Genomic DNA, 22,833 nt, shown 5'->3' on the forward strand with positions numbered 1-22,833 from the left:
AACATGTTTAGCATCCCCACCCGCTTCCTTTTTACAGGCCGCCTCCTTTTTTATTTTATTTTTTATGCACATTTTTTTATGCACATGTTTTTTTTTTTTTTTAAAGGGTTATTTTAAATGATCTCAGCAAAAACAATCTGAATGCCTTGTCTGAATGCCTCGATCAGATTGTTCCATTTATGTTTTGTGTATTTTAGCAGTAGAAAAAACAATGGATATTTGACATTTTAACAAAGAATGGCGGCCATATTGAAATAAAAGTAAATAAAGAAAAGCCCCACTTCCTCCTTTTTTTGAAAAACCCGGACATGAAACATGTTTTTATTTTTACTCGGCCTAATGCCTTGCCAAGGAAAAATGGCTGTGTAATATGCCTTCTACTAGAATGAAATACAAGGCGTGGCAGGCAGGGTGTTTTGTTTCCCACCCTGACATTCATGACCCCAGTCTAATGGTGACCAATCCACCAATGTTTGACCATTGACATTCTTATTGAAAAGTTCACACTGGGGTATGGATTCCTCAGAGCATTGACCATTAAACACTGTTATTTGAACCCAGTCTATTTATATAAAGAGTGTACAGGCCACATGCAGACAGGCCCTGCTGTAATAAGGTCACTGTCAAGGAACGCCTGAGGTTTTGTTCTCACCCCAAGGTGAATTATATCAGGAGTACTCTGTTGGTACTCTGTCCATAGAGCAAGGAAGAGCTGTTGTAGACAGGACACCAACATTCCTGAATGTCCAGAAACCGATCAAGAGGCATTAAAATAGTTGTTTAAAGGCAAAATAATTACTATCATAAAATCGTAACCTATCCAATTGTTTTTGTCTCAGTTTCTCAACTAAAGACAGTGGACACTATTGGTAATTGTCAAAATCCAGTCCTCTCACTTGGTGTATCTCAACATATGCATAAAATTTGAGCTCGATTGGTCACCAGAGTTGCAAGATAACTATGAAAGAAAAAATAAACCTTGTCACACAAAGTTGTGTGCTTTCAGATGCTTGATTTCAAGACCTCAATTCTAATTTTGAGGTCTCAAAATCAAATTTGTGTAAAATTACTTCTTTCTCGAAAACTACATCACTTCAGAGGGAGCCGTTTCTCACAATGTTTTATACTATCAACCTCTCCCCATTACTCGTTACCAAGTAAGGTTTTTTATGCTAGTAACTATTTTGAGTACTATTACCAATAGTGTCCACTGCCTTTAATTAAAACAGAAACAATTAAGATTCACAGGATGGCGGTACAGGGGAAACAAGAGAAATAAATTTACTCACAAACCACAAACTGATGATAGTACTATCTATTATTATGAGTCACATTAGCATATTACATCATGTAAAAATTCTCATGCATGCCAATACATGTACCTCCAGTATATGCATTTCGCATATTGATGCGTATTCAAAACATGATTATCATTTGGTTGAAAGATGCGGCTGACTTAACACTGTGCGCAGTCAAGTGTGACCTATCTTTACAAAATGTACGCTATGCATCCCTTACAATGAATGAAAAAGGTAATAAAGCACCAAATAAGCAATTATTATTGGTCATAAAGATGGCAGACTTAACACTGTGTGGCTTTGTGTGACCTACATGTATCTATACCCAATGAATGTATGTATCCCTTCAGGAACACATGAATCTACTTCACTAAATACAACATGTACTGGTACGAGTTAATGGCAGTGGACACTATTGGTAATTACTCAAAATAATTATTAGCATGAAAAACTTACTTGGTAATGAGTAATAGGGAGAGGTTGATAGTCGTAAACATTGTGGGAAACAGATCTCTCTAAAGTAACTTAGTTTTTGAGAAAGAAGTAATTTTCCACGAATTTGATTCGAGACCTCAGATTTAGAACTTGAGGTCTCAAAATCAAGCATTAGAAAGCACACAACTTTGTGTGACAAGTGTGTTTTTTCTTTCATTATTATTTTGCAACTTCGAATGACCGATTGAGCCGAAGTGACTGATTGAGGTTTGTTATTTCATGCATAATGTTGAGATACAGCAAGTGAGAAGACTGGTCTTTGACAATTACCAATAGTGTCCACTGTCTTTAAATAAGGCTCACATATCCCGATACATACATGTGTCTGTTGTTAACCATTATTGTGGTGCAAATTTACTGATCAAACCAACCAAAATATATTTCCCGAATGGCGGACAGGATCCTTCACTAATAAGAAAAATACAGCTTTATATAATTAGTACATTTTGTTTCTAAAGAGTTAAAAAAAAATTAGAATTTGATTGTAGTACTGTAAAATCGATAATAAAATATAAAAGGTAAATTATGATGTACATGTATACAGCATGCACGGGTAAATTGGTATCAAATTAGTATAGAAATAAAACAATCAGATAATTTGTTTGTAAATAAATCAATAACACTTCTATCACTACTATTACACGCTTTTATCTATCACAACATTGAGCTACACAAATGATACATTGGCAGCTCCATGAACATACACAGCAAATTATACTAGTCTTTCTGACCATCCAGCTGGGCTAAAGTTTTACAACGGACTGCAGGCCAGTGACCAGACCACAGGCCAGTGGCCAGACCACAGGCCAGTGGCCAGACTACAGGCCAGTGGCCAGACCACAGGCCAGTGGCCAGACCACAGGCCAGTGGCCAAACCACAGGCCAGTGGCCAGACCACAGGCCAGTGGCCAGACCACAGGCCAGTGGCCAAACCACAGGCCAGTGGCCAAACCACAGGCCAGTGGCCAGACCACAGGCCAGTGACCAGAACACAGGTCAGTGGCCAGGACCACAGGCCAGTGGCCAAATGGCCAGACCACAGGCCAGTGACCAGACAGGCCAGAGGCCAGACCACAGGCCAGTGGCCAGACCACAGGCCAGTGGCCAAATGGCCAGACCACAGGCCAGTGGCCAGACAGGCCAGAGGACAGACCACAGGCCAGTGGCCAGACCAGTGGTCAGACCACCCACCAGTGGCCAGACCACATGCTAGAGTTCATGGCCCAACTTCATAGAGCTGCTCAATCAGATAACTGTGCTGTTTCTGCTAAGCAAAAAAAAGCAGGATACCAGTCACAAACTGTACATGTGACATTGTAGTTTGGCTGGTAACCTTGCACTAGTAAGCACCATTTTGTTGTGCTTAAGTTCTCGTTGTGTTTAAAAGCAACTCTTTGAAATTGGGCCCTGGCCACATCAGGCAAGTGTCCAGAGGCCAGTAGTTTTAATTCAGTGTCGGGCCAGTAAATTTTAACTGAACTATATCGGTTGAATAATATTGCCTCACAGTGTAATATTTGGAACAAAAAATAAGTTATGCTCTGTAGTTAAATATAACTGTTACGTGCTTGTTCAAATTATACAGCCAGTTGTGTCAGGAAGTTTTGTTTGCTCATTTTGACTCTTTTCTTGTAAAAACAATTCTAGTCCAGTAAAACATTTTGAGAAACAACCCTGTAGTATACAATGTATCATGTATATCGGATTTTCTCCCCAACTTTAAGTCCTGATGTACAACAAGATTCAAATTTAAAGTAACGCGTCTGGATTTCAATGGAGTACAGAGATAAATGTCTTAGATTCAAATTGAGATATAAAGCTTTGCTCATTAGTAGTTATAAGTTGATACATATCTCAGACGCAATCTCAGTTCTTAGTGAAATCGAGCGCAGCTGGTCTTGTCCAGTCAGAACCATCACTGGCTTGGCAACTACATTGTACATGAATGTAGAACATCACACTATAACTATAGAGAAAAACATGAATGTGTCGTTTACAGTTATGTATCACTAATTTTGTTTTTTGTGCGTCTTGGGTGTCTCTATTGAGACAGATATGTGCGCGTTAGAAATTTATAATTATTATTATTATTTTGTTTTTCGCTGCAGTTGTGCGTTAGTAACCCTTTGAAAAGTCAACAAGTTCATAAACAAGTTAATAAAGGCCGTTGTAAAAAATGTGTTCACTTCAACCGAACAAGTGAAAGAAAAAAAAAAAGAAAAATATTAATAATATCACAGCAAACTCTTCTGGTAAATTAGAGCAATCAGTAGCAGTCACACTATGCAATACCCGGATAATAATTTGGGCCCAATTTCATAAAGCCTGTAAGCACAAAAACTTGCTAAGCCCAGGAAAATCTTGCTCAATGTCAAAAAACAGGTTACCAGTGAACATTCCATAAAGTTTAAATTGTTGGGACTGATGCCCCCTATTTTTTTTTTTTTGCTTTTATAATAGCAACACAGTTAACAGCTTCATGAAATTGGGCCCCGATGTCATTAACCAGGGCGCAATAAGCATGATATGTAAGTAGTTCCAATTGAACACCCACCTTTACCATGTTTACTGCCCACTGTGGTTTTGGCTTTGGGCTGCGTCAAGTTTGCAACTGATTGTGCATTAAGGAATTTGATAAACTTACACGTACCACATGCAGTATTTACAAAAAAACTATACTTTGTACTTGTGAAAACTATCTATTGACAAACAATTTTATTAAGTGAAATCCCCCAAAATGAAGTCTTTGCAAAAATGCATAAAAAATTGTCTTCAGAAAACGTCTATAATAAAGCTACATTTTACACATTTTTGTTTCCTGAAACAAAATTATTACACCATTTGATAATTAAGGTTATTTTCCAAGGCACATACATTTTCACACTCAATAATTAAAATATTTCATTTTGACTTTTAACTAACAGCTACATTTTTTTCTCTTTTTTTTTCTCTTTGAATCACCACAAAATCAATAACCACAGCAGTACCACTAATAATATGAATGTACAATGAAGACAATATTATGCAAACACCAAAATGTACAAACATGATTAAAATATAGATATCAGGATCTTTTTCAATCCCAGTTGGTATCTCCAAGCGCTTTGAGCCTATCATCACATCATCTGGGCCCAATTTCATGGAGCTGCTAAGCACAAAAATTTGCTTAGCATGAAATTTCTGCCTCGATAAAAACAGGATTACCAACAAAATTTCCACATGATTTTCAGGATTCAGCAAACATCAGCTGAATACCAGTAACAAGCAATATGCAACAAATGGAAATTTTGTTGGTTTCCTGTTTTTTATCAAGGAAGAAAGTTCATGCTACATGTAAGCAAATTTTTGTGCTTAGCAGCTCTATGAAATTGGCCCTAACACCAAACCCAGCCTTCAGTTCTAAATCAACCCAAGTAACTTTTGGTTTCAGACAGGCGCACCTAACATAAAATTTACATCAGCATGGCTCATGACAAGATCAACGTCTGAAACCAAGGTGCTCCAGAGTCACTCCAAACAACTGCAACAGTCAATCATTTGACTTCTAGTGCATCCACGCTCCTAAATTTGTTTCAGATGTAAAACTTTCCATGTACAGTACTAAATCAGAACGTGGTTTGTCGCGACTCTGGAGCGCCTGTCCGAAACAGGGATTAGCCATGAGAACTTTGAGTGCAAAGCACCAGACTGGTCGGCCACATAGTGCTATAATAATATAGCATAAGATTGTAGCATTTACAACTGTAGCACGTGATATGACTAACTAAACAATCCTGGCAACAACAGGAGTCTTTACTCATGGATTCCACTGATACAAAAATAGATAACGAATTGCGTATATCTTCATTATTGATGATCTCTTAAACTGTATTTCAAGAATAATGTTTCTTGTTGTCACTTGTGAATTACAGAGGAAAGGCCAAATTTCATACCAAGCCACAAAACTTCACGCTTACTTAAAAAATAAGCAATCACTGTGATGTCGACGGTTCAAAAATATACAATACTGTCCAGAAGTCATACTTTATAAAAAATAGTGATAAAGCTTATAAGTGTTAATTTTATTTTGGGTTATTTATTTGAATGATACTTAAAGGCACTGGACACGTTTGGTACAGTGTAGCGTAAAAACTCACTAGGTATTGAGCAATGAAGAGCTGTTGGTAGTTTAAAACATTGTGAGAAATGGCTCCTTCTGAAGTACCTCCCTCACTAAATTGTTTGAATCTGCGAAAGACTTCAGGCCTGAAGCCATTCCCAGGCATCTGAAAGCACACAAGTTAGTGCAACAATTTGGGTGTTTTTTCTTTCATTTTCTTGCAACTTTAGTGACCAAATGTTCATAAATTTGTGATTTTCATACATACGTGTATATTGGGATATTCACCAATTGAGAATACTGGTCTTTGACAATTTACCAAACGAGTCCAGTGCCTTTAAACCATATCCCTGCCTTTAGTAGAGCACGGACAATGCAATGACAATCACTGTACACACCAACCTAAACAAAAAGTCTGTTTTGAACAACAGCAGACAATCTCAAATGTCATACTTTTACTCGTCTCAAAATGTCAGGCACAATTTATGGGGATATGTTTTTTTTTTAGAAGTCAGTAGGCATACATGTAGTAGTGAATTCTTTTTTTGTAACAGCAGTGATTGTAACATAGGCTTAGGCAAGTACAGCGTCTGTGAACAGCAGAATGTTTTTTGTGTGCAAACATTAGGGGTACCAATCAGTAGGGTGTAGTATACAACTATTTCCAAGCACTAGGCAAGCGCCCCACAAAATTGACATTTTATTTTTGGTTGTCAGGCATGGCAGGGTATGTCAGTGACCAGCCAGGGGCTGATTAATCTTAACTGCAAATCACTCGTACTAATTGCTAAGTAAAGTGTGATGCCACAGTATTACAATTCACTGTGGTCACAGTGGTAATACTGACAACTTCGCTTGCGATGAATCTTTTTGCTTTCGAAATCGAGCCCAGCTATAGACCGAATTGAAAAACCCCTTTTTCCTATGACAAGTCACCATCTTGTAGGGCAAACCGTATGCACGTACATCATCGAAGCACGCAGCACACAACATTCCGGTTTGATTTCTATGACACATGCATGCACACACACACACACACACGCACAGACGCCATCTTGTGGATCAGCAATTTGAGCCGTGTGACGTCATAGTCAATACGGTCTATAGCTCAAGTCTGCCTACCTTTTCAGGAGAAGTCCAGATGTATAAATAACAATATTCAACAATAACAAGGACCATCACATAAGGTTTATCGCGATTCAGAAACACAATGCATTGTGGGAAGGAATGGGGGGCGGTTTCTATGCAGTTTCTACGATTTGCGCACGCAACGCCTATACCTTTGTGTGGGTTCAACAGCGCCCTCTCTTGATATTTTGCTATTCGCGATAAACCTTATTGCTTAAGGTAATCGAGGCAGAAGGTTTCAGGATAGGCAGTACTTGACCTTTACCAAATTCAATTCATTGATATGGCTACAATACAATGCTGACAAAGAACGCCTACATATTATGCACAGTGTATTGTAGCACAACAAACTAACCCTTTCATATTGAAAGTCCAATAGACACAACGTTTTTACATACGTACACATGTATTGACCATGCATTTGATATTTTTACAGTAGACTCTTTCACTATGCCCAGTTAACGAAATCCTGATGATCGATGGAAACACAATACTTAAAAATAACTTGATTGACTCCTTGCACGTATGTCACACGCTGCGACTGTGCCACGTTTACCATTTTTGTGGTCAATAGATTTACGTGTAAACGCCCCGTCGCCTAAAATGCGTCTTTTACTGAATAACTCAAAGTGGCATTGCCCACCATTATGTGGCATCTAAGAATACTCTGATGATGACCACAGGTGAATTGGTTCAATGCGCCTTACATGTATGCTACCGGGCAATCTTGGTAGTCGAGTTAGTAAGACACTGCTCAAGAATTGCAAGGGTTGTTGGTTTCGAATCCCACCCGAGTAATATGCCTGTGATATTTTTTCACAGGACTCGAAAAAGAACTGAGTTGACAGTGCTAACACACATCGGTGTATGGGTAAAAAACCAAGATTAACATTCTTTATCCCTGATGCAAATTTAACATCTATTACATATATGTATATATGCTGCTTTGGATGTGAAATTTTCTTGATGGATTCACGCCTGGAGTTTTCACATCTTTTTGAACATGTTAAAAAAAAGTTTAAGGCCATTTCCATTTTGCAAAGGGCACTTCCACACAGAAATCTTAAAGTTAGTGGGAATATTTTGAAGGGCACCAAGGCCAAGACCAGGAGCAATGAAGGGCATGGCCACCGTGGCCTGTATGTAAATTCACGCCTGAGGATTGTTGTGACTTGTGAAGTGCCAAATCTAGATAGTCCGTTCCGTTTTAAATTAGTAAAACATTATAATGGGAAAATAGAATTTAAGCTGACTGGCAATCATCCTACCAACCAAAAGGACCTACATCATGTACATTATGGTGTAAATGCAAACAAATGTTGACAGTCTTCTCTCAGGTTTCGACCCACGCAAAGTCTTTCAGCCTTTGACGAAGACTCTGCTGGACAGCTGGAAGTTGAAACCTGAGGCAAGAAACTACTTTTTGCAAAACATAAATAAACATCAGTTGTCCAACTAATGGCATTGATAGTGTATAAGATAATTCTAAGGTACCATTTTACTACAATAAAGGAGCTTTTGGGACACCAGGCGTGCCAGGTAGCAGCAGCCTTGCCAGGCAAATCCAAGTAAATTCATGCGGGAATCATTCTAAGATTTGTATGTGAAGCCTGAGGATTGTTGTGTTCGGTGTATGGGTAAAAACCAAAATTAATATATTCTTTATCCCCGATGCAAATTTAACATCTATTTTTCCTTGCGGTACCCGCTGCCAAAACATAGGAGTCAAACTGCCTCTAGCTAACGGGCAGTCTAGTTGGTAAGACACTAGAATTGCAAGGGTCGTGGGTTCAAATCCCACCCGAGTAACAAGCCTGTGATATTTTTTCACAGGACTCGGGAAAGTACTGAGTATACAGTGTTAACACACATCGGTGTATGGGTAAAAACCAAAATTAAGATTTGAATGATTTTGGGACCGAAAATGATACGAACCACATTAATTCAAAGGGAAGCCGTTCTTAAAAAATGAAATTACTGTAAAACTAAATTATCAGCTGGAGTGTTTCTCGTCGAGTAAGTTTTTGTGGTAGTACTTTTTTATGAGTATTAACTAGTCCATGACTTTACCTTTCACACAGACCTATCTTTTCTTTCTACCTTGCTTTACCCCCATTATGACTGTGTGAGCAATAGCCTTCTAATGACCACTCTATGGGCCGGTGTACGGGGGTGGTGCGTCCATGCCTTTCTCAGGAGGGTACTCGGTTGTCGTGGTTGTCGTGGTTGTAGCACCACCTGCTCCTCCAGAACCCCCGGTCAGCCGTGCGAGACCGCCTCCGGCTTGGAAAACGCGGAAGTTGAAGAAGGTGCTCACGCCGTAAAGGAACAACAGAACAAATCCGAGGACCTGTGTCATTGTCAAGAAGAGAATGCAAGAATGAATAAAGGTTACAAATATTTTCCTTTTCCTTCCATGGTTTATTTATTAAAACACTGCAATACAGCGGCTAAAAAGCCGAAATGCACAGTTTACAAAATAGTCATTAAAAAACATTACTATTATATTTAAAAAAATTAAATTAAATATTGATGTATAAACACACAGGCAACAAATTTGTGACAGAAACACATTAAAGAGACATGTTGCCCCGGACCGGTCGAGTTGATCACCGAAAAGCACCCGAGACCGTCCCCTACTTTAAACTGCATGCGGCCGGATAGATAATTCGAGAGTAGAGAAGAATAATCCACACAAGTACTCCCCGAAACTGCACGGTCTTCCCCCACGTCGCGAACAAACACGGTCAGCAAAAAATGGCAGACCACGCCAGCTCACAACGCATAAAGAAAAACCATACAACCCCGAGGCATGCCTGCACGGACCACCATAATCCACTCCCAAACCATCCATCCAACCGCAAACCGCAAAGCATTCCATAACAAACGGGTCTCAAACGCCCTCCTAAGACCAACCCGCTCAATCCAAGGCAACGCATCCCATTAAAAAGAGCAAAAAATAACCCCCAAAAAAACAGGGATCGCCTAGGATGCCTAATTTTTTTGTTTCCAAACCCTGCAGTTTTGAGAGTAACTATAACTAAAAAAAGTAAACTTGCGGGTACAACCGAGGGTAAAATCTCTTTTGAAGGAGTGGTAGCTCTGAAAAGAGCCGGTTTGCTCTCTACGGTTTGAACAGTGTACTCTGCTCGTCTGCATTTTTACTTTCTGTTGCAGACATACTTTTTTGAGGTGCTACTGGCTAACAGGCCAATTCAAATTAATCACTGGTGTTTTTTTCCCAAAGAGCTATATAAGATTGATCGTAACTGCAAATCAATCGCAGTTGCTTATTGCGTATAAGTGTGATGTCACAATACAAATCATCATGGTGATACTGACAATTTGTCTTATGATGGGTTTTATTGCTTTTAGAAATTGAGCCCATCCAGGCCGTACGCTTTGGTTTTTTTAAAAGCAAGGGTATTTTCTTTTTGGTACTAGGCACCCTGAGGAAATTGTGAATTTCTGCTTGAACTATTCAAGGATACCAAGGCAATGACCAGGGGCCTGGAGGCAATCGCCTTTGTTGCCTCAGTGAAATAACAATTTAACTGGCTTCCGATTAAAAATTGAGAAATCACATCCCAGCTACGTACTCACCGCTGCAAAAGATACGACTCCGTGGCGGTAGCCAAAAAAATTGGCCGCCCTACCGGCAACAATACAAGCTCCTATAAAATGCAGTACAGTCCATACGAGGTTGTTGATCATCTCCTGGTCAACAGTAGGGAGAATAAAACAATGTGTAACATCGGGGATAAAGAATATTCATTTTGGTTTAACCCATACATCGTTGTGTGTTAGCACTACACAAATGTGTACTCAATACTCCCCATTATGTCAGCAGAGTGTGCTAGTTCGAGAGTCCTGACACCTGTGCTTTCAGATGCTTGATTTTGAGATCTTAAAATCCTATTCCGAGGTCTCAAATATCAAATTCATTACTTTAGAGGGAGTCGTTTCTCACAATGCTTTATACTAACAACAGCTCCCCATTACGCATTACAAAGTAAGGTTTTATGCTAATAATTATTTTTGAAATCAAGTCCATAGAAAATTACTTCTTTCTCGGAAACTATGGCACTTCAGACATGTCAGAGGGAGCCGTTTCTTACCAACCTCTCCCCATTATTCGTCACCTAGTAAGGTTCTATGGCAATAATTATTTTGAGTAATTTCCAATGGTGTCCACTGCCTTTCACAAAAAGCTTTTAGAGCAAGGCCTGATGTCATACTTACAGTCAGGAGCCAGTTGATAACGGTGATTCTCTTATCCAAAGACAGCACAAATATAGCGAAAAAGCCGATTGTTAGCATCCAACAAGAAATGCCAACAAAGAGTGGGAATCCAACAAGATATCCACGAGAAGCTGCTAGTAAGATCCAGTACAACAATCCTACCGCCTGTGAAACAAACACAATACAAATCAAAACAATCATCAATTCATTTTTTATGTTGTAAAGCGCCTGGGAGCATTTTTAATGAATTTGGCGCTTTATAAATGTTTTTTATTATTATTATTATTATTATTATTATTATTATTATTATTATTATTATTATTATTATTATTATTATTATTATTATTATTATTATTATTATTATTATTATTATTATTATTATTATTATTATTATTATTATTATTATTATTATTATTATTATTATTATTATTATTTTGGTTTTACCCATAGACACCCTAAACCGATGTGTGCTAGCACATTATACTCAGTACTCACCATAGATTTATATAAACTACGAACTAATGGGGCGCACTGGTGATGCTGCGCGCAGAGCTGTGTAATGAGAGAGTTGCGACTTGGAGGGAACAGTTCTCTTTGTTCACGTGGTTGCCATGGACGCCATGTTGTCTCATGTAGCACAACCGAATGGGCAGACTAGTCTGGCACCCCGTGTCTGCTCATGCAATTCTTGGTGAACAAAATGGCTTCTAATCGCAAGTTGTAGTAACTCTCCCACATACGGCTCTGGCTGTGTGCACAAATGCAACGGGACCACAAAGAGACAGGCATGCCATTTTGACGAAGTTCGTTGTATGCGCGTTGGACATGTTGGATACGAAGTACAAGTTGGTGTGTGTGTTATGATAACGATATGAAATGCTGTTTTGTTAACTTAGAAAATGGCCGCGTAGGCTTGTGAGCCCTCTTGTTCTTATATTATATAACTCTAGTTGGTACTTTCCCAAGTTTGTGAAAGAAACCTGCTAAGGCATTATTTACTCTATAGTGGGATTTGAACCCAAAACCTTTTTTAGAGCTTCAGCCCTGAAATCTTTCTCAGATTCCAAATATTGTAGTTGAGAAATTAACTCTTTTTCAAAATTTCTGTTACCCCTGAGGGAGTCGTTTCACACAATGTTTTATGCTATCGTCGTACCCACAGCTATATTAACTATATTATTAATAATTATTATTATTATTATTATTATTATTATTATTATTATATCAATATAAACCACAAGGGAAACTGACTGGGTAAATTTGTAAATGATTTTTGGGGTTGAACAAAGAATTGACCAGAGTGGGATTCGAACCAACGACCTCCGGATTAACGTGCCGGCGCTCTACCAACTGAGCTATCTAGCCCTATATTGGCGGTGTCCCTATTTTGTCAATATCTTTGTTCGGGGGTGCCAGTCAGAAGCCATACAACCGTTAACTTCCCAGGTTGTATCGTAATTTGGGTGTGATCCCTGGCAACACGGCACGTTAATCCGGAGGTCGTTGGTTCGAATCCCACTCTAGTCAATTCTTTGTTCAACCCCAAAAATCGTTGTTGTTGTCGTTGTCATTGTTGTTGTCGTCGTCGTCGTCGTCGTCGTCGTCGTCGTCGTCATCGTCGTCGTCGTCGTCGTCGTCGTCGTCGTTGTTGTTGTTGTTGTTATTATTATTATTATTATTATTATCCGTTGATGTAATACTGTACACAGTAGATAAAGCTTCAGTTCCGCATCTTGCGCCTTGCGGCGCTCTATAATCTTTGGTGTATTTTTTTGTTTAGCATAAAGGTACAATGTATGAACATGATACAACATGTAATAGTCTGCCTGGCAAGTAGGAAGTGGTTTTTTTAAATGAAAACAAGGCCCTATCACTTGTACAATGTATTTGTACTTAGTGGGCTGGAGTTAGGACGACCCTACATGTACTCAGTAACATGTACAACCCATTAAAGGCAGTGGACACTATTGGTACTTACTCAAAATAATTGTTAGCATAAAACCTTACTTGGTAATGAGTAATGGGGAGAGGTTGATATGTAGTATAAAACATTGTGAGAAACGGCTCCCTCGGAAGTGATGTAGTTTTCGAGAAAGAAGTAATTTTCCACGAATTTGATTTCGAGACCTCAAGTTTAGAATTGGAGGTCTCGAAATCAACAATCTAAACGCACACAACTTCGTGTGACAAGGGTGTTTTTTCTTTCATTATTATCTCGCAACTTCGATGACCAATCGAGCTCAAATTTTCACAGGTTTGTTGTTTTATGCATATGTTGAGATACACCAAGTGAGAAGACTGGTTTTTGACAAATACCAATAGTGTCCACTGTCTTTAATGATACATGTACTAAGCTTGGGCGATATCGATTTATTTTATTCACGATATATCGCCGACAATATATCGCGATATTCGATATAATCGCGATTACATAATTAAATTGGACATCATCAGTCTTCAAACTCCAAGTAAAAGTTGTAGAAGAGACAGTCATAGCATAAGAGAGGTGTTCTAATGACCTATTCTTCTGGTTTTACTCCAAACCCATGGGGTGCAAGATGTCTAAGCTTGCAAATACATCGCGATATTTAATCGATATCGCGATATTTAATCGATATCGCGATATATCGCGATATATCGCAATATATCGATATTTCGATTAAAACCAAATCCATCCGATATCGAAATCGTTTCCAAATTAATATCGCGATATTCGATAATATCGTGATATCGCCCAAGCTTAACATGTACATGTATGTACATGCTCAGGTTGAACACCACTAGACTCCATTGTACTATCGTGCCTTGTAAAACTACAATCTATCTTTCTATAAAAATGTACACTAAGCACCATAAGTACCAAGATACATGTACACGAGCACTATACAACACTTTGATATTAATAATAGAGTTCTATGGGCGATCCTAACTACATGTCCAATACAACGTATTGAATAACCCCTTTTTTGCTATGAAAAGTCGCCATCTTGTAGGGCAAACCGTATGCGCGTCCAAACGCGTACATCATCGAAGCACGCAGCACGCAACATTCCCGGTTTGATTTCTACGGCACATGCACGCACACACACACGCACAGACGCCATCTTGTAGGTCAGATATTTGAGCCTAGTGGCGTCATATTCAATACGGTCTTTTGGGTCGCCCCAAATGTAACACTAATGTTTGGACCAGTCCAAAATGAGATGATTGTCAAGTTGGGACCGTGCAGAACACGTACATGTAGTACGATGATACACAAGTCAGACCCTCCACTCTTCAACAGCCAATCACTGTTATTCCTCACACCTTATTATTTGACAGGGGAACCAAGTGAATAGAATAGCAACAACAGACTGTTGTTAACAGTACACGTACAGTACAATGTACGCAACCTTCAATCATTGTCAATACTCCAGATACTTCTATATACGTTTCGGACACTAGAGAAATTCACGTACATGTACGTAGGCATTTAATAACAGTTTATTTGCAAAACATTATTACAGGCGGTGTAACAATGGAATGGATATTTCATAACAACTGTTTCAACGCCTGTGTACATGTACAATGAACAGCGTGTGACCTTTAAAAAATGCACTCCAGATAGTTCTATTACAACAGTTTAATATCAGCAGTAACTTGAGTCATCAGATTTGGGTACAATCAGCTTGCCTGGAATTCCTGAGGTTCATCTGTACACAGTCAAGGAATGCACAGTGACATTTAGGACAGCCCTTTCATTAGTGTTTGGTCAGAATGCTAATTCACCCTGAACACAGAACAGTACAGGGGCCAATTTCATAGCTTTACTGTTTAAAGACAGTGGACACTATTGGTAATTGTCAAAGACCAGTCTTCTCACTTGCTATATCTCATCATATATGCATGAAATAACAAACCTGTGCAAACTTGAGCTCAATCGGTCATCGAAGTTGCGAGATAATAATGAAAGAAAAAACACCCTTGTCACACGAAGTTGTGTGCTTTCTGATGCTCGATTTCGAGACCTCAAATTCTAAACTTGAGGTCTCAAAATCCAATTCCTGGAAAATTGCTTCTTTCTCAAAAACTACTCATCCCCATTTCTCGTTATCAAGTGAAGTTTTATGCTGAAAATACTACATGTACTCAGCATATAATCTCTCTCCAAAGCAAATATTTAGTGGCAGGTTAGATACAATACCAGTCACAGCTATTGTAATTTTGGCTGGTAACCTGTTTCTGTAAAGCAATACTTGTCTGTGATAGAAAGTTTTTTTGTGCTTACAGGCTTTGTGAAATTGAGCCCTGAGCCCAATTGCATACATGTAGAGCCCTGAGCCCAATTGCATAGAGCCCTGAGCACAATTGCATAAGAGCCCTGAGCACAATTGCAGAGCCCTGAGCCCAATAGCAGAGCCCTGAGCACAATTGCATCGAGCCCTGAGCCCAAATGCATAGAGCCCTGAGCCCAATTGCATAGAGCCCTGAGCACAATTGCATCGAGCCCTGAGCCCAATTGCATAGAGCCCTGAGCCCAATTGCATAGAGCCCTGAGCCCAATTGCATCGAGCCCTGAGCCCAATTGCATAAAGCCCTAAGCCCAATTGCATAGAGCCCTGAGCCCAATTGCATAGAGCCCTGAGCCCAATATTGCATCGAGCCCTGAGCCCAATTGCATAGAGCCCTGAGCCCAATTGCATAGAGCCCTGAGCCCAATTGCATAGAGCCCTGAGCCCAATTGCATAGAGCCCTGAGCCCAATTGCTTAATAGAGCCCTGAGCCCAATTGCATAAAGCCCTAAGCCCAATTGCATAGAGCCCTGAGCCCAATTGCATAGAGCCCTGAGCCCAATATTGCATCGAGCCCTGAGCCCAATTGCATAGAGCCCTGAGCCCAATTGCATAGAGCCCTGAGCCCAATTGCATCGAGCCCTGAGCCCAATTGCATAGAGCCCTGAGCCCAATTGCATAGAGCCCTGAGCCCAATTGCATCGAGCCCTGAGCCCAATTGCATAGAGCCCTGAGCCCAATTGCTTAATAGAGCCCTGAGCCCAATTGCATCAAGCCCTGAACCCAATTGCATAGAGCCCTGAGCCCAATTGCATAGAGCCCTGAACCCAATTGCATAGAGCCCTGAACCCAATTGCATCGAGCCCTGAGCCCAATTGCATCGAGCCCTGAGCCCAATTGCATCGAGCCCTGAGCCCAATTGCATCGAGCCCTGAGCCCAATTGCATAGAGCCCTGAACCCAATTGCATAGAGCCCTGAACCCAATTGCATAGAGCCCTGAGCCCAATTGCATCGAGCCCTGAGCCCAATTGCATCGAGCCCTGAGCCCAATTGCATCGAGCCCTGAGCCCAATTGCATAGAGCCCTGAGCCCAATTGCATCGAGCCCTGAGCCCAATTGCATAGAGCCCTGAGCCCAATTGCATCGAGCCCTGAGCCCAATTGCATAGAGCCCTGAGCCCAATTGCATCGAGCCCTTAGCCCAATTGCAGAGCACTGAGAACAATAATGTTTAGAGCCCTGAGCCCAATTGCATTAGAGCCCTGGGCCCAACTGCATAGAGCCCTGAGTCCAATTGCATCGAGCTGCTTTTTAAAAAAATGGTTCAAATTTGTCTGTGTGGCAGAAATATTAGCAGAATACCAGCCACAAATTGTACACATGACATGTTAGTTTGGCTGGTAACCTAATTTGTCAGTGCTTAGCCCTAGCTGTTTTTTGTGCTTACATCTATTTATACAAGCAGATCTATGAAATTGAGCCCTGGCCTTGATTCAACAAACCAACATTCCCCACTGCACTAAAATGTTCGTCTGAAAGTTCTTCACATCTGACCAGTCACACTCGGAAGATTGCAACAAGTTCAACATCTTAAACCAAAGCATACAGCACTGTGTAGCATGTACTGCTGTACTAGGACATGTGTTTTGCTTTAATTGTACACACAAATCTCACCAACAGTGTACAAACGATGTGTTTGTTATGATCAAAAATTAAATAAATGAGACGCTGCAGCCTGCACTGGAGGCAAGGCCCAATGTTTTACCTGTAATCATGGTAATAGACATTTTTCTAAACCACGCCAGGCATTACACGGAGGCCTGGTGTTGGCCTCAAAATGCCCCTATAGAAAAACTTTTTCCCTAAAGACTTTAAAAGTATTTCCAATGGAAGTGCCCTTTGCAACATGGAAATGTGCAGCCTGGCCCTCTCAAAGATAAAATGGCAGGCCTGCTCAAGACAGTCAGTTTAACATGCCTGCATGGTAACATGCCTCTGCTGCATTGGTCCTAATGACATCCCTTGGAAATGTCCAATACATTTTGTACATGTGTAGACATTGTATACAGTTGTTGCACGCTGTGACGGGGTCCATGGCGTTTTGTACACCCGAGGGGGGAAAATGGCACCGAGGCGAAGCCAAGGGTGCCCTTTTCTCTCGAGGGTGTACACGTACAAAACTCATGGACCCCAGTCACAGCGTACAACAATTGTTTTGTTATAACCTTGATAACATTATTATTCCTCTTCTCGAAGTCTGTTGTCCTCCTCAAACATTATTACATAGTTTAAAACAAGTTTTCACTGTTCACTCGAACCCGTAGTTGTTTCGTAAACGCTGCAAAGCGACCAACGGTGGGAACGATCAAGATAATGTACACTACATCACTCAGCCATGGTACATGTTGTGTATTTGTTGCACGGCACGTGATTGGTTCTCGACCAATCAAACTTCACAATTTGTACAGAGGTATAACGAGTAAAGTTGGTAAACGTACATGATATGTACATGGTTGTAATTTACAACCTTGGTTGCCTACAAGTTTACTATTTTAAAGTTACATGTAATCTCTTAGGCCAAATAAAATAAATAACATGTTGCTCGTCCCGTCCGCTCCGATTTTAGAGGCCGCACCGATTTTGTTTGACTATACTAAAAAAAAAAAAAAAAAAAGAAGCTATTTCAAATGTATCATAAGTTTTTATTGAGCAATTTCATCATCTTATTGTTATTTTCCCAAACACCAAGATCTTTTAAAAATCCCAATTTTCTTTGAAACATTTTCCCCGAAAGTCCCGAAACTTTTTTTGATCTTTCGCACCACACACACAGAATAATCTAGGAGCAAAAGCAAGGACTCTTGGAAAGAATTTTTTTTTAATTGTTTATCGAAATGGACACAGAACAATAGTTATATATGCCAACTTCAAACAGAATTGGACATGCCGTACAAATACTGCTGCCGTCTTAACCATGGTTGCCATTTAAAAAGAAATAACAACAAATTTGAAAATAACAAATAACGAGGGCCTCCATCTTCAACTTTTCAAAAAAGTTTGTACGAGCAATATTGTTATTTTGTTTTACTTTGCGTACAAGTTGTTTGACTTTTACATGTAGTCTAGACCAGATTTAAAAAAAAAAAAATAATTTTTAGTAAAAGTTGGTAACATACCTGATTTAACTAATTTGGGGGTGCTGAATCCAAAAATGATGGATACCAAGGCTACTTTTAGTCCTTGTCCCTGAAAAACCAAATTTAAAACAATACAAGAAAACTAGCAGACGACAGACTTCTCATGTGAAAAATAGTCAGGTTCTGCTGTGGTTCCATATTGATGTTGTCAGGATACCATACGGGTCAGGTACCCGGTATACATGGTATAGGTCAGGTATCCGTAACAAACTTTTGAGTGTACTGGATATATCTGCAATCAAATTGCACTTTCAGAGGGACCAACAGGTGCTTTCAATGTCAAATTGAAAGTATTTGAGTTGGTGTTTTTTTCTAATAAAGAGTTATTTATTATTTGAACATACATGTAATTTCTCTGTTGTTAAAAGCACAAACCGTATTGGCAGTTTAACGCATTGTTAGTCGTCTTTTGTGCACACGGACAAATTTCACACAAGAAGACGATAGTAAGATTTCAAAACAAAGGACAACAAAATATGTATCACCTCCATTGATAAAACAATCCACCCCTCTCTTTACAGCTGGGTGTAAAGAACAAGGAAAAAAACTCTTTATCTGTTATTACCGCTCAATCCACAAGTATAGACTCCTACTTTAATCTGATTTTATGCAAATATTTTGAAGTGTTTCAGTTTGATGTCACTTAATATTATGTCCAATAAATAACCCAATGTATATAAATTATAAACAAATGTTTTGTAGTATTTGGGCTCCCATCCCTGTCCTTACAGAGACATTTCTATAAAAGAAAATACAGAATTAATAGTATACAACACATTGCAATTCGATTGAATAATGACTTGCGAAAAAATACAAATCATCATGCAGGAAACTGATAAGCAAACACATATAATGATGTAAACATGTAAATTTCCTTTGGGGAGATACAGTTACATGACATTATAAAAATGCCTCGTTGGAATGGACGCATCAAAGCATTCCATTCAAGCTGATATTTCCCCAAAGCCAATAGTGTTTTTCCTAAAATTAACCTGATTTTATGTTATGATAGAAGTATACCGGAGAAGGTATCCTTGTAGTACTGAAACAACACTGAAACACATACAACAGCTTGGTGCAAGGAGGCATCTTCTTTTCAGTGTATGTCATCCTTTCCAGCATCCACTTATTATGTACAGAGTCATCTAAATCAAAAATCATATACTATCACATTGCAAAGAATTCCACTTTTTTGTCTAGCAAAACAATTTGCCACAGTTTGTACTCCAAACTATGATTGCTAATATCGAAGATACGCACACCTTTCATGAATGATTCATTGCTGGGCACCGTCTTAGCTGACATACAAAAATAAAGTAGGAGTCTATACTTGTGGATTGAGCGGTAATAATGAATAAAGAGATATTTTTTTTTTTCCTTGTTCTTCACAGCCAGCTGAAAAGAGAGGGGTGGATTGTTTTATCAATGGAGGGGATACATATTTTGTTGTCCTTTGTTTCGGAATCTTACTATCGTCTTCTTGTGTGAAATTTGTACGTGTGTACAAACACGACTAACAATGCGTTATACTGCCTACAAACAAACAAACAAACTGGAATTTACTTTTTCAATTGTTAGCTACAACAGTTAAATTGATTATTGCATCGTCAACTGTGGAGAATACTTTCTAAAATGGGGGAGAATTATAATCGAAAAATGAGTTACTTTAAAATCCCCTAAAGTCAAATTTTTTGACTGGTTGGTCTCTCTGAAAGTGCAATTTGGTTGTATCTATCCAGCACAATCAAAATTTTGTTACGGATACCTGACCTGCATCCGGGTACCTGCCATGTATGGTATCCTGACAACATCAACATGGAACCACAGCAGAACCTGACTATTTTTCACATGAGAAGTCCGTCGTCTGCTAGGTTTTCTGTATTGTTTCAAATTTGGTTTTTCAGGGTGAAGGACTAAAAATTAGCCTTGGTATCCACCATTTTCGGATTCAGCACCCCAAAATTAGTTAAATCAGGTATATTACCAACTTTTACTCAAAAATGCCGCTCACTTCCTTTAAAACTAGAGCCCTTTTTGGAAATCTGGTCTCGACTATTTTGAAAATGGTAAAAATATGACAATGATGTCATTTTGTCCATCAATTATATCGAAAAGCATAAAAAAAGCAATCATTTTAAAAAATGCACCAATGTACTTATTTGGCTACCTTGTTCATGTTGTTACTATAAATTCCGACTCAAATTGTACAACTTTTTTGACAGATAACGAGTGGATCTCTGACTGTATGACAATTTTAACAGATTTTTAATTAAAATTAACGGTTACGGCCAAATAAATAAAGAACAGTTGATCGTCCCCATTTCTCAAAAAAGAGGAGGATGACTGCCTTACTATCTATTTACTATTTACTATTTTTGTTCCAAGATGGCCACTTACATGTAGTATTTCAAATCAAACAGGCCACCAATTCTTCAGTTTGAACCCATGGCAAACTTATTTTATACATGTACCTATTTGTTGCATGAGGACCTGTGTTAACACTAATAAATGTATTATAATAGTATAGGTTTTCTCAGTCGAAATCAACAAATAAGCAGCCAGTTTCATTTTCATGCGTTCGCATTAAAGCTGTTTTGCCTCTCCAGTTGTTACTGCATTTCAAATTCAGAATTCGGCCATTCAATTTTTGAGTCGAGTCAAAACCCTTTAGCAATTTAGCCTATCGTCATTCTTTTTCGTGACAAACACGCCCCAAGAAGCATCTGCGAATTTGAATGCTGTTTCGATGAATTGTTAATTGAATGATTATTTTGTTAAATCGAATGACATAACATTACATTTTGACTAATCATAACACGAAATCGAATGACCCTTTTCAGTACCACTCGATTTCGCGCGAAATAGAATAGCTTGGTGGTTAAATTGGCTGCTCATTTGCCGAAATTGACCGAGCAAACCTATATTAACAGGGTTGGATAAATTGTAAAAAGATTTGCTGGTAGGCATTCACTATTACTGTTTTACGAAACAGACAGAGGAGTACACATGTTCAAGAGCATCACGTGTTTAGATTCAGAACAAAACTTCTAGGCCAGTCCTTTTGAAAAGATTGAGTAAAAAAAAGGATGCGGCCCCAAAAAAGGATGCGGGCGGGGCGATCAACTGTTCTAAAATTTTTATTTGGCCTAATTTATGTTTTCAAACAACTTTTAATTTTGTTTAAGTGCATCAAAGTTTGTTGTCTGCAGTTGTGAGGCCAGGGCGTTGTCAGTTGACAGCTCATATTAAGTGCGACCCTCATGTTACCATGGTTACTGCACATGTATGATCTGTGAGTCCACACAACTGCAGATTTCAACATTCTATTATTTTAAAAGGAGTTACACTGTACAGTTGCAATAATAACCCTCCTCCCGCTGTCGGGAGGAGGGTTACGTTAATCCAACTGCAGACTACAGCGCCACAATTACTATTTTTACAAGAAAGGGGTATTGATTAAAAAATAAATAGGCTAGGCCTACGTACATGTACATGTCTTGTAATTAGTAAAGTCATAAAAAAGACATAAATCAGTCTGAGTCTATGAGTATGAATATGATTAATAATAATATTAATTATTATTAGGCATGTTAGGTCCTACCTACAAACAAAACTATTGACAAATGTGTTATTAACACTATTTTGCAACAACAAAATTCAAAAAGAAAGCACCTACTTACAATCTCAACAATCCGTAATATACCGGGAATAGACGTGATGTAACCCTTGTCAATAGTCAACGGTGGCGACTGCACTGTACTTGTGGTGGTTGTTGTCGTTGTCGTGTGACTGTCAGGAAAAGCTGGATCGTCCATTTTTGCTGCTCACCGATTTTCAGCTGCGTCAGATTAGTCAGATTAACAATCCAATTTCAAATAAAGAAGACTTAGCAGGCAGGGGGCTTATAAAATTGAGTGTAATTATACGTTTTTTATGTTTAGAGAATCGTTCACATTCGTCGAAATATCACTTGTTATGTCGGATAATTTGATGACTAATTTGATGTGTCGTGTACACAAACGAATGCAGCAGTAGTTTAAGTTGAAGTCAGCACGGAATTTGATGCTGGCCAGAAAGTCGGCGCTTGCACCAGATTTCAAAGA

At 39.1% G+C, this 22,833-nt stretch overlaps 1 protein-coding gene across 1 annotated transcript; it reads right to left on the reverse strand.

Annotated features, from left to right (window-relative positions):
* Nucleotides 1–1,300: 1,300 nt before the first annotated feature.
* LOC139934563 (plasmolipin-like) lies at nucleotides 1,301–22,760 on the reverse strand. Its single transcript, XM_071928834.1, has 4 exons — nucleotides 22,411–22,760; nucleotides 11,263–11,427; nucleotides 10,624–10,737; nucleotides 1,301–9,370 (listed from the first exon to the last, which is right to left on the reverse strand). The coding sequence occupies exons 1-4, from the start codon at nucleotides 22,543–22,545 to the stop codon at nucleotides 9,173–9,175; spliced, it is 612 nt and encodes a 203-aa protein (XP_071784935.1). The 5' UTR covers nucleotides 22,546–22,760; the 3' UTR covers nucleotides 1,301–9,172.
* Between the last annotated feature and the right edge of the window lie 73 nt (nucleotides 22,761–22,833).

The sequence above is a fragment of the Asterias amurensis genome, chromosome 3 (assembly GCF_032118995.1).
Source record: "Asterias amurensis chromosome 3, ASM3211899v1".
Classification (NCBI taxonomy): Eukaryota; Metazoa; Echinodermata; class Asteroidea; order Forcipulatida; family Asteriidae; genus Asterias; species Asterias amurensis.

Coding starts and splice junctions, on each gene's coding strand:
- LOC139934563 (XM_071928834.1), bottom strand. CDS start 22,545: ATGGACGATCCAGCTTTTCCTGACAGTCACACGACAACGACAACAACC. Junction 11,428..22,410: donor TATTACGGATTGTTGAGATT/GTAAGTAGGTGC, acceptor TTTGTTTCACAG/GCGGTAGGATTGTTGTACTG. Junction 10,738..11,262: donor TTATCAACTGGCTCCTGACT/GTAAGTATGACA, acceptor ACTGTTGACCAG/GAGATGATCAACAACCTCGT.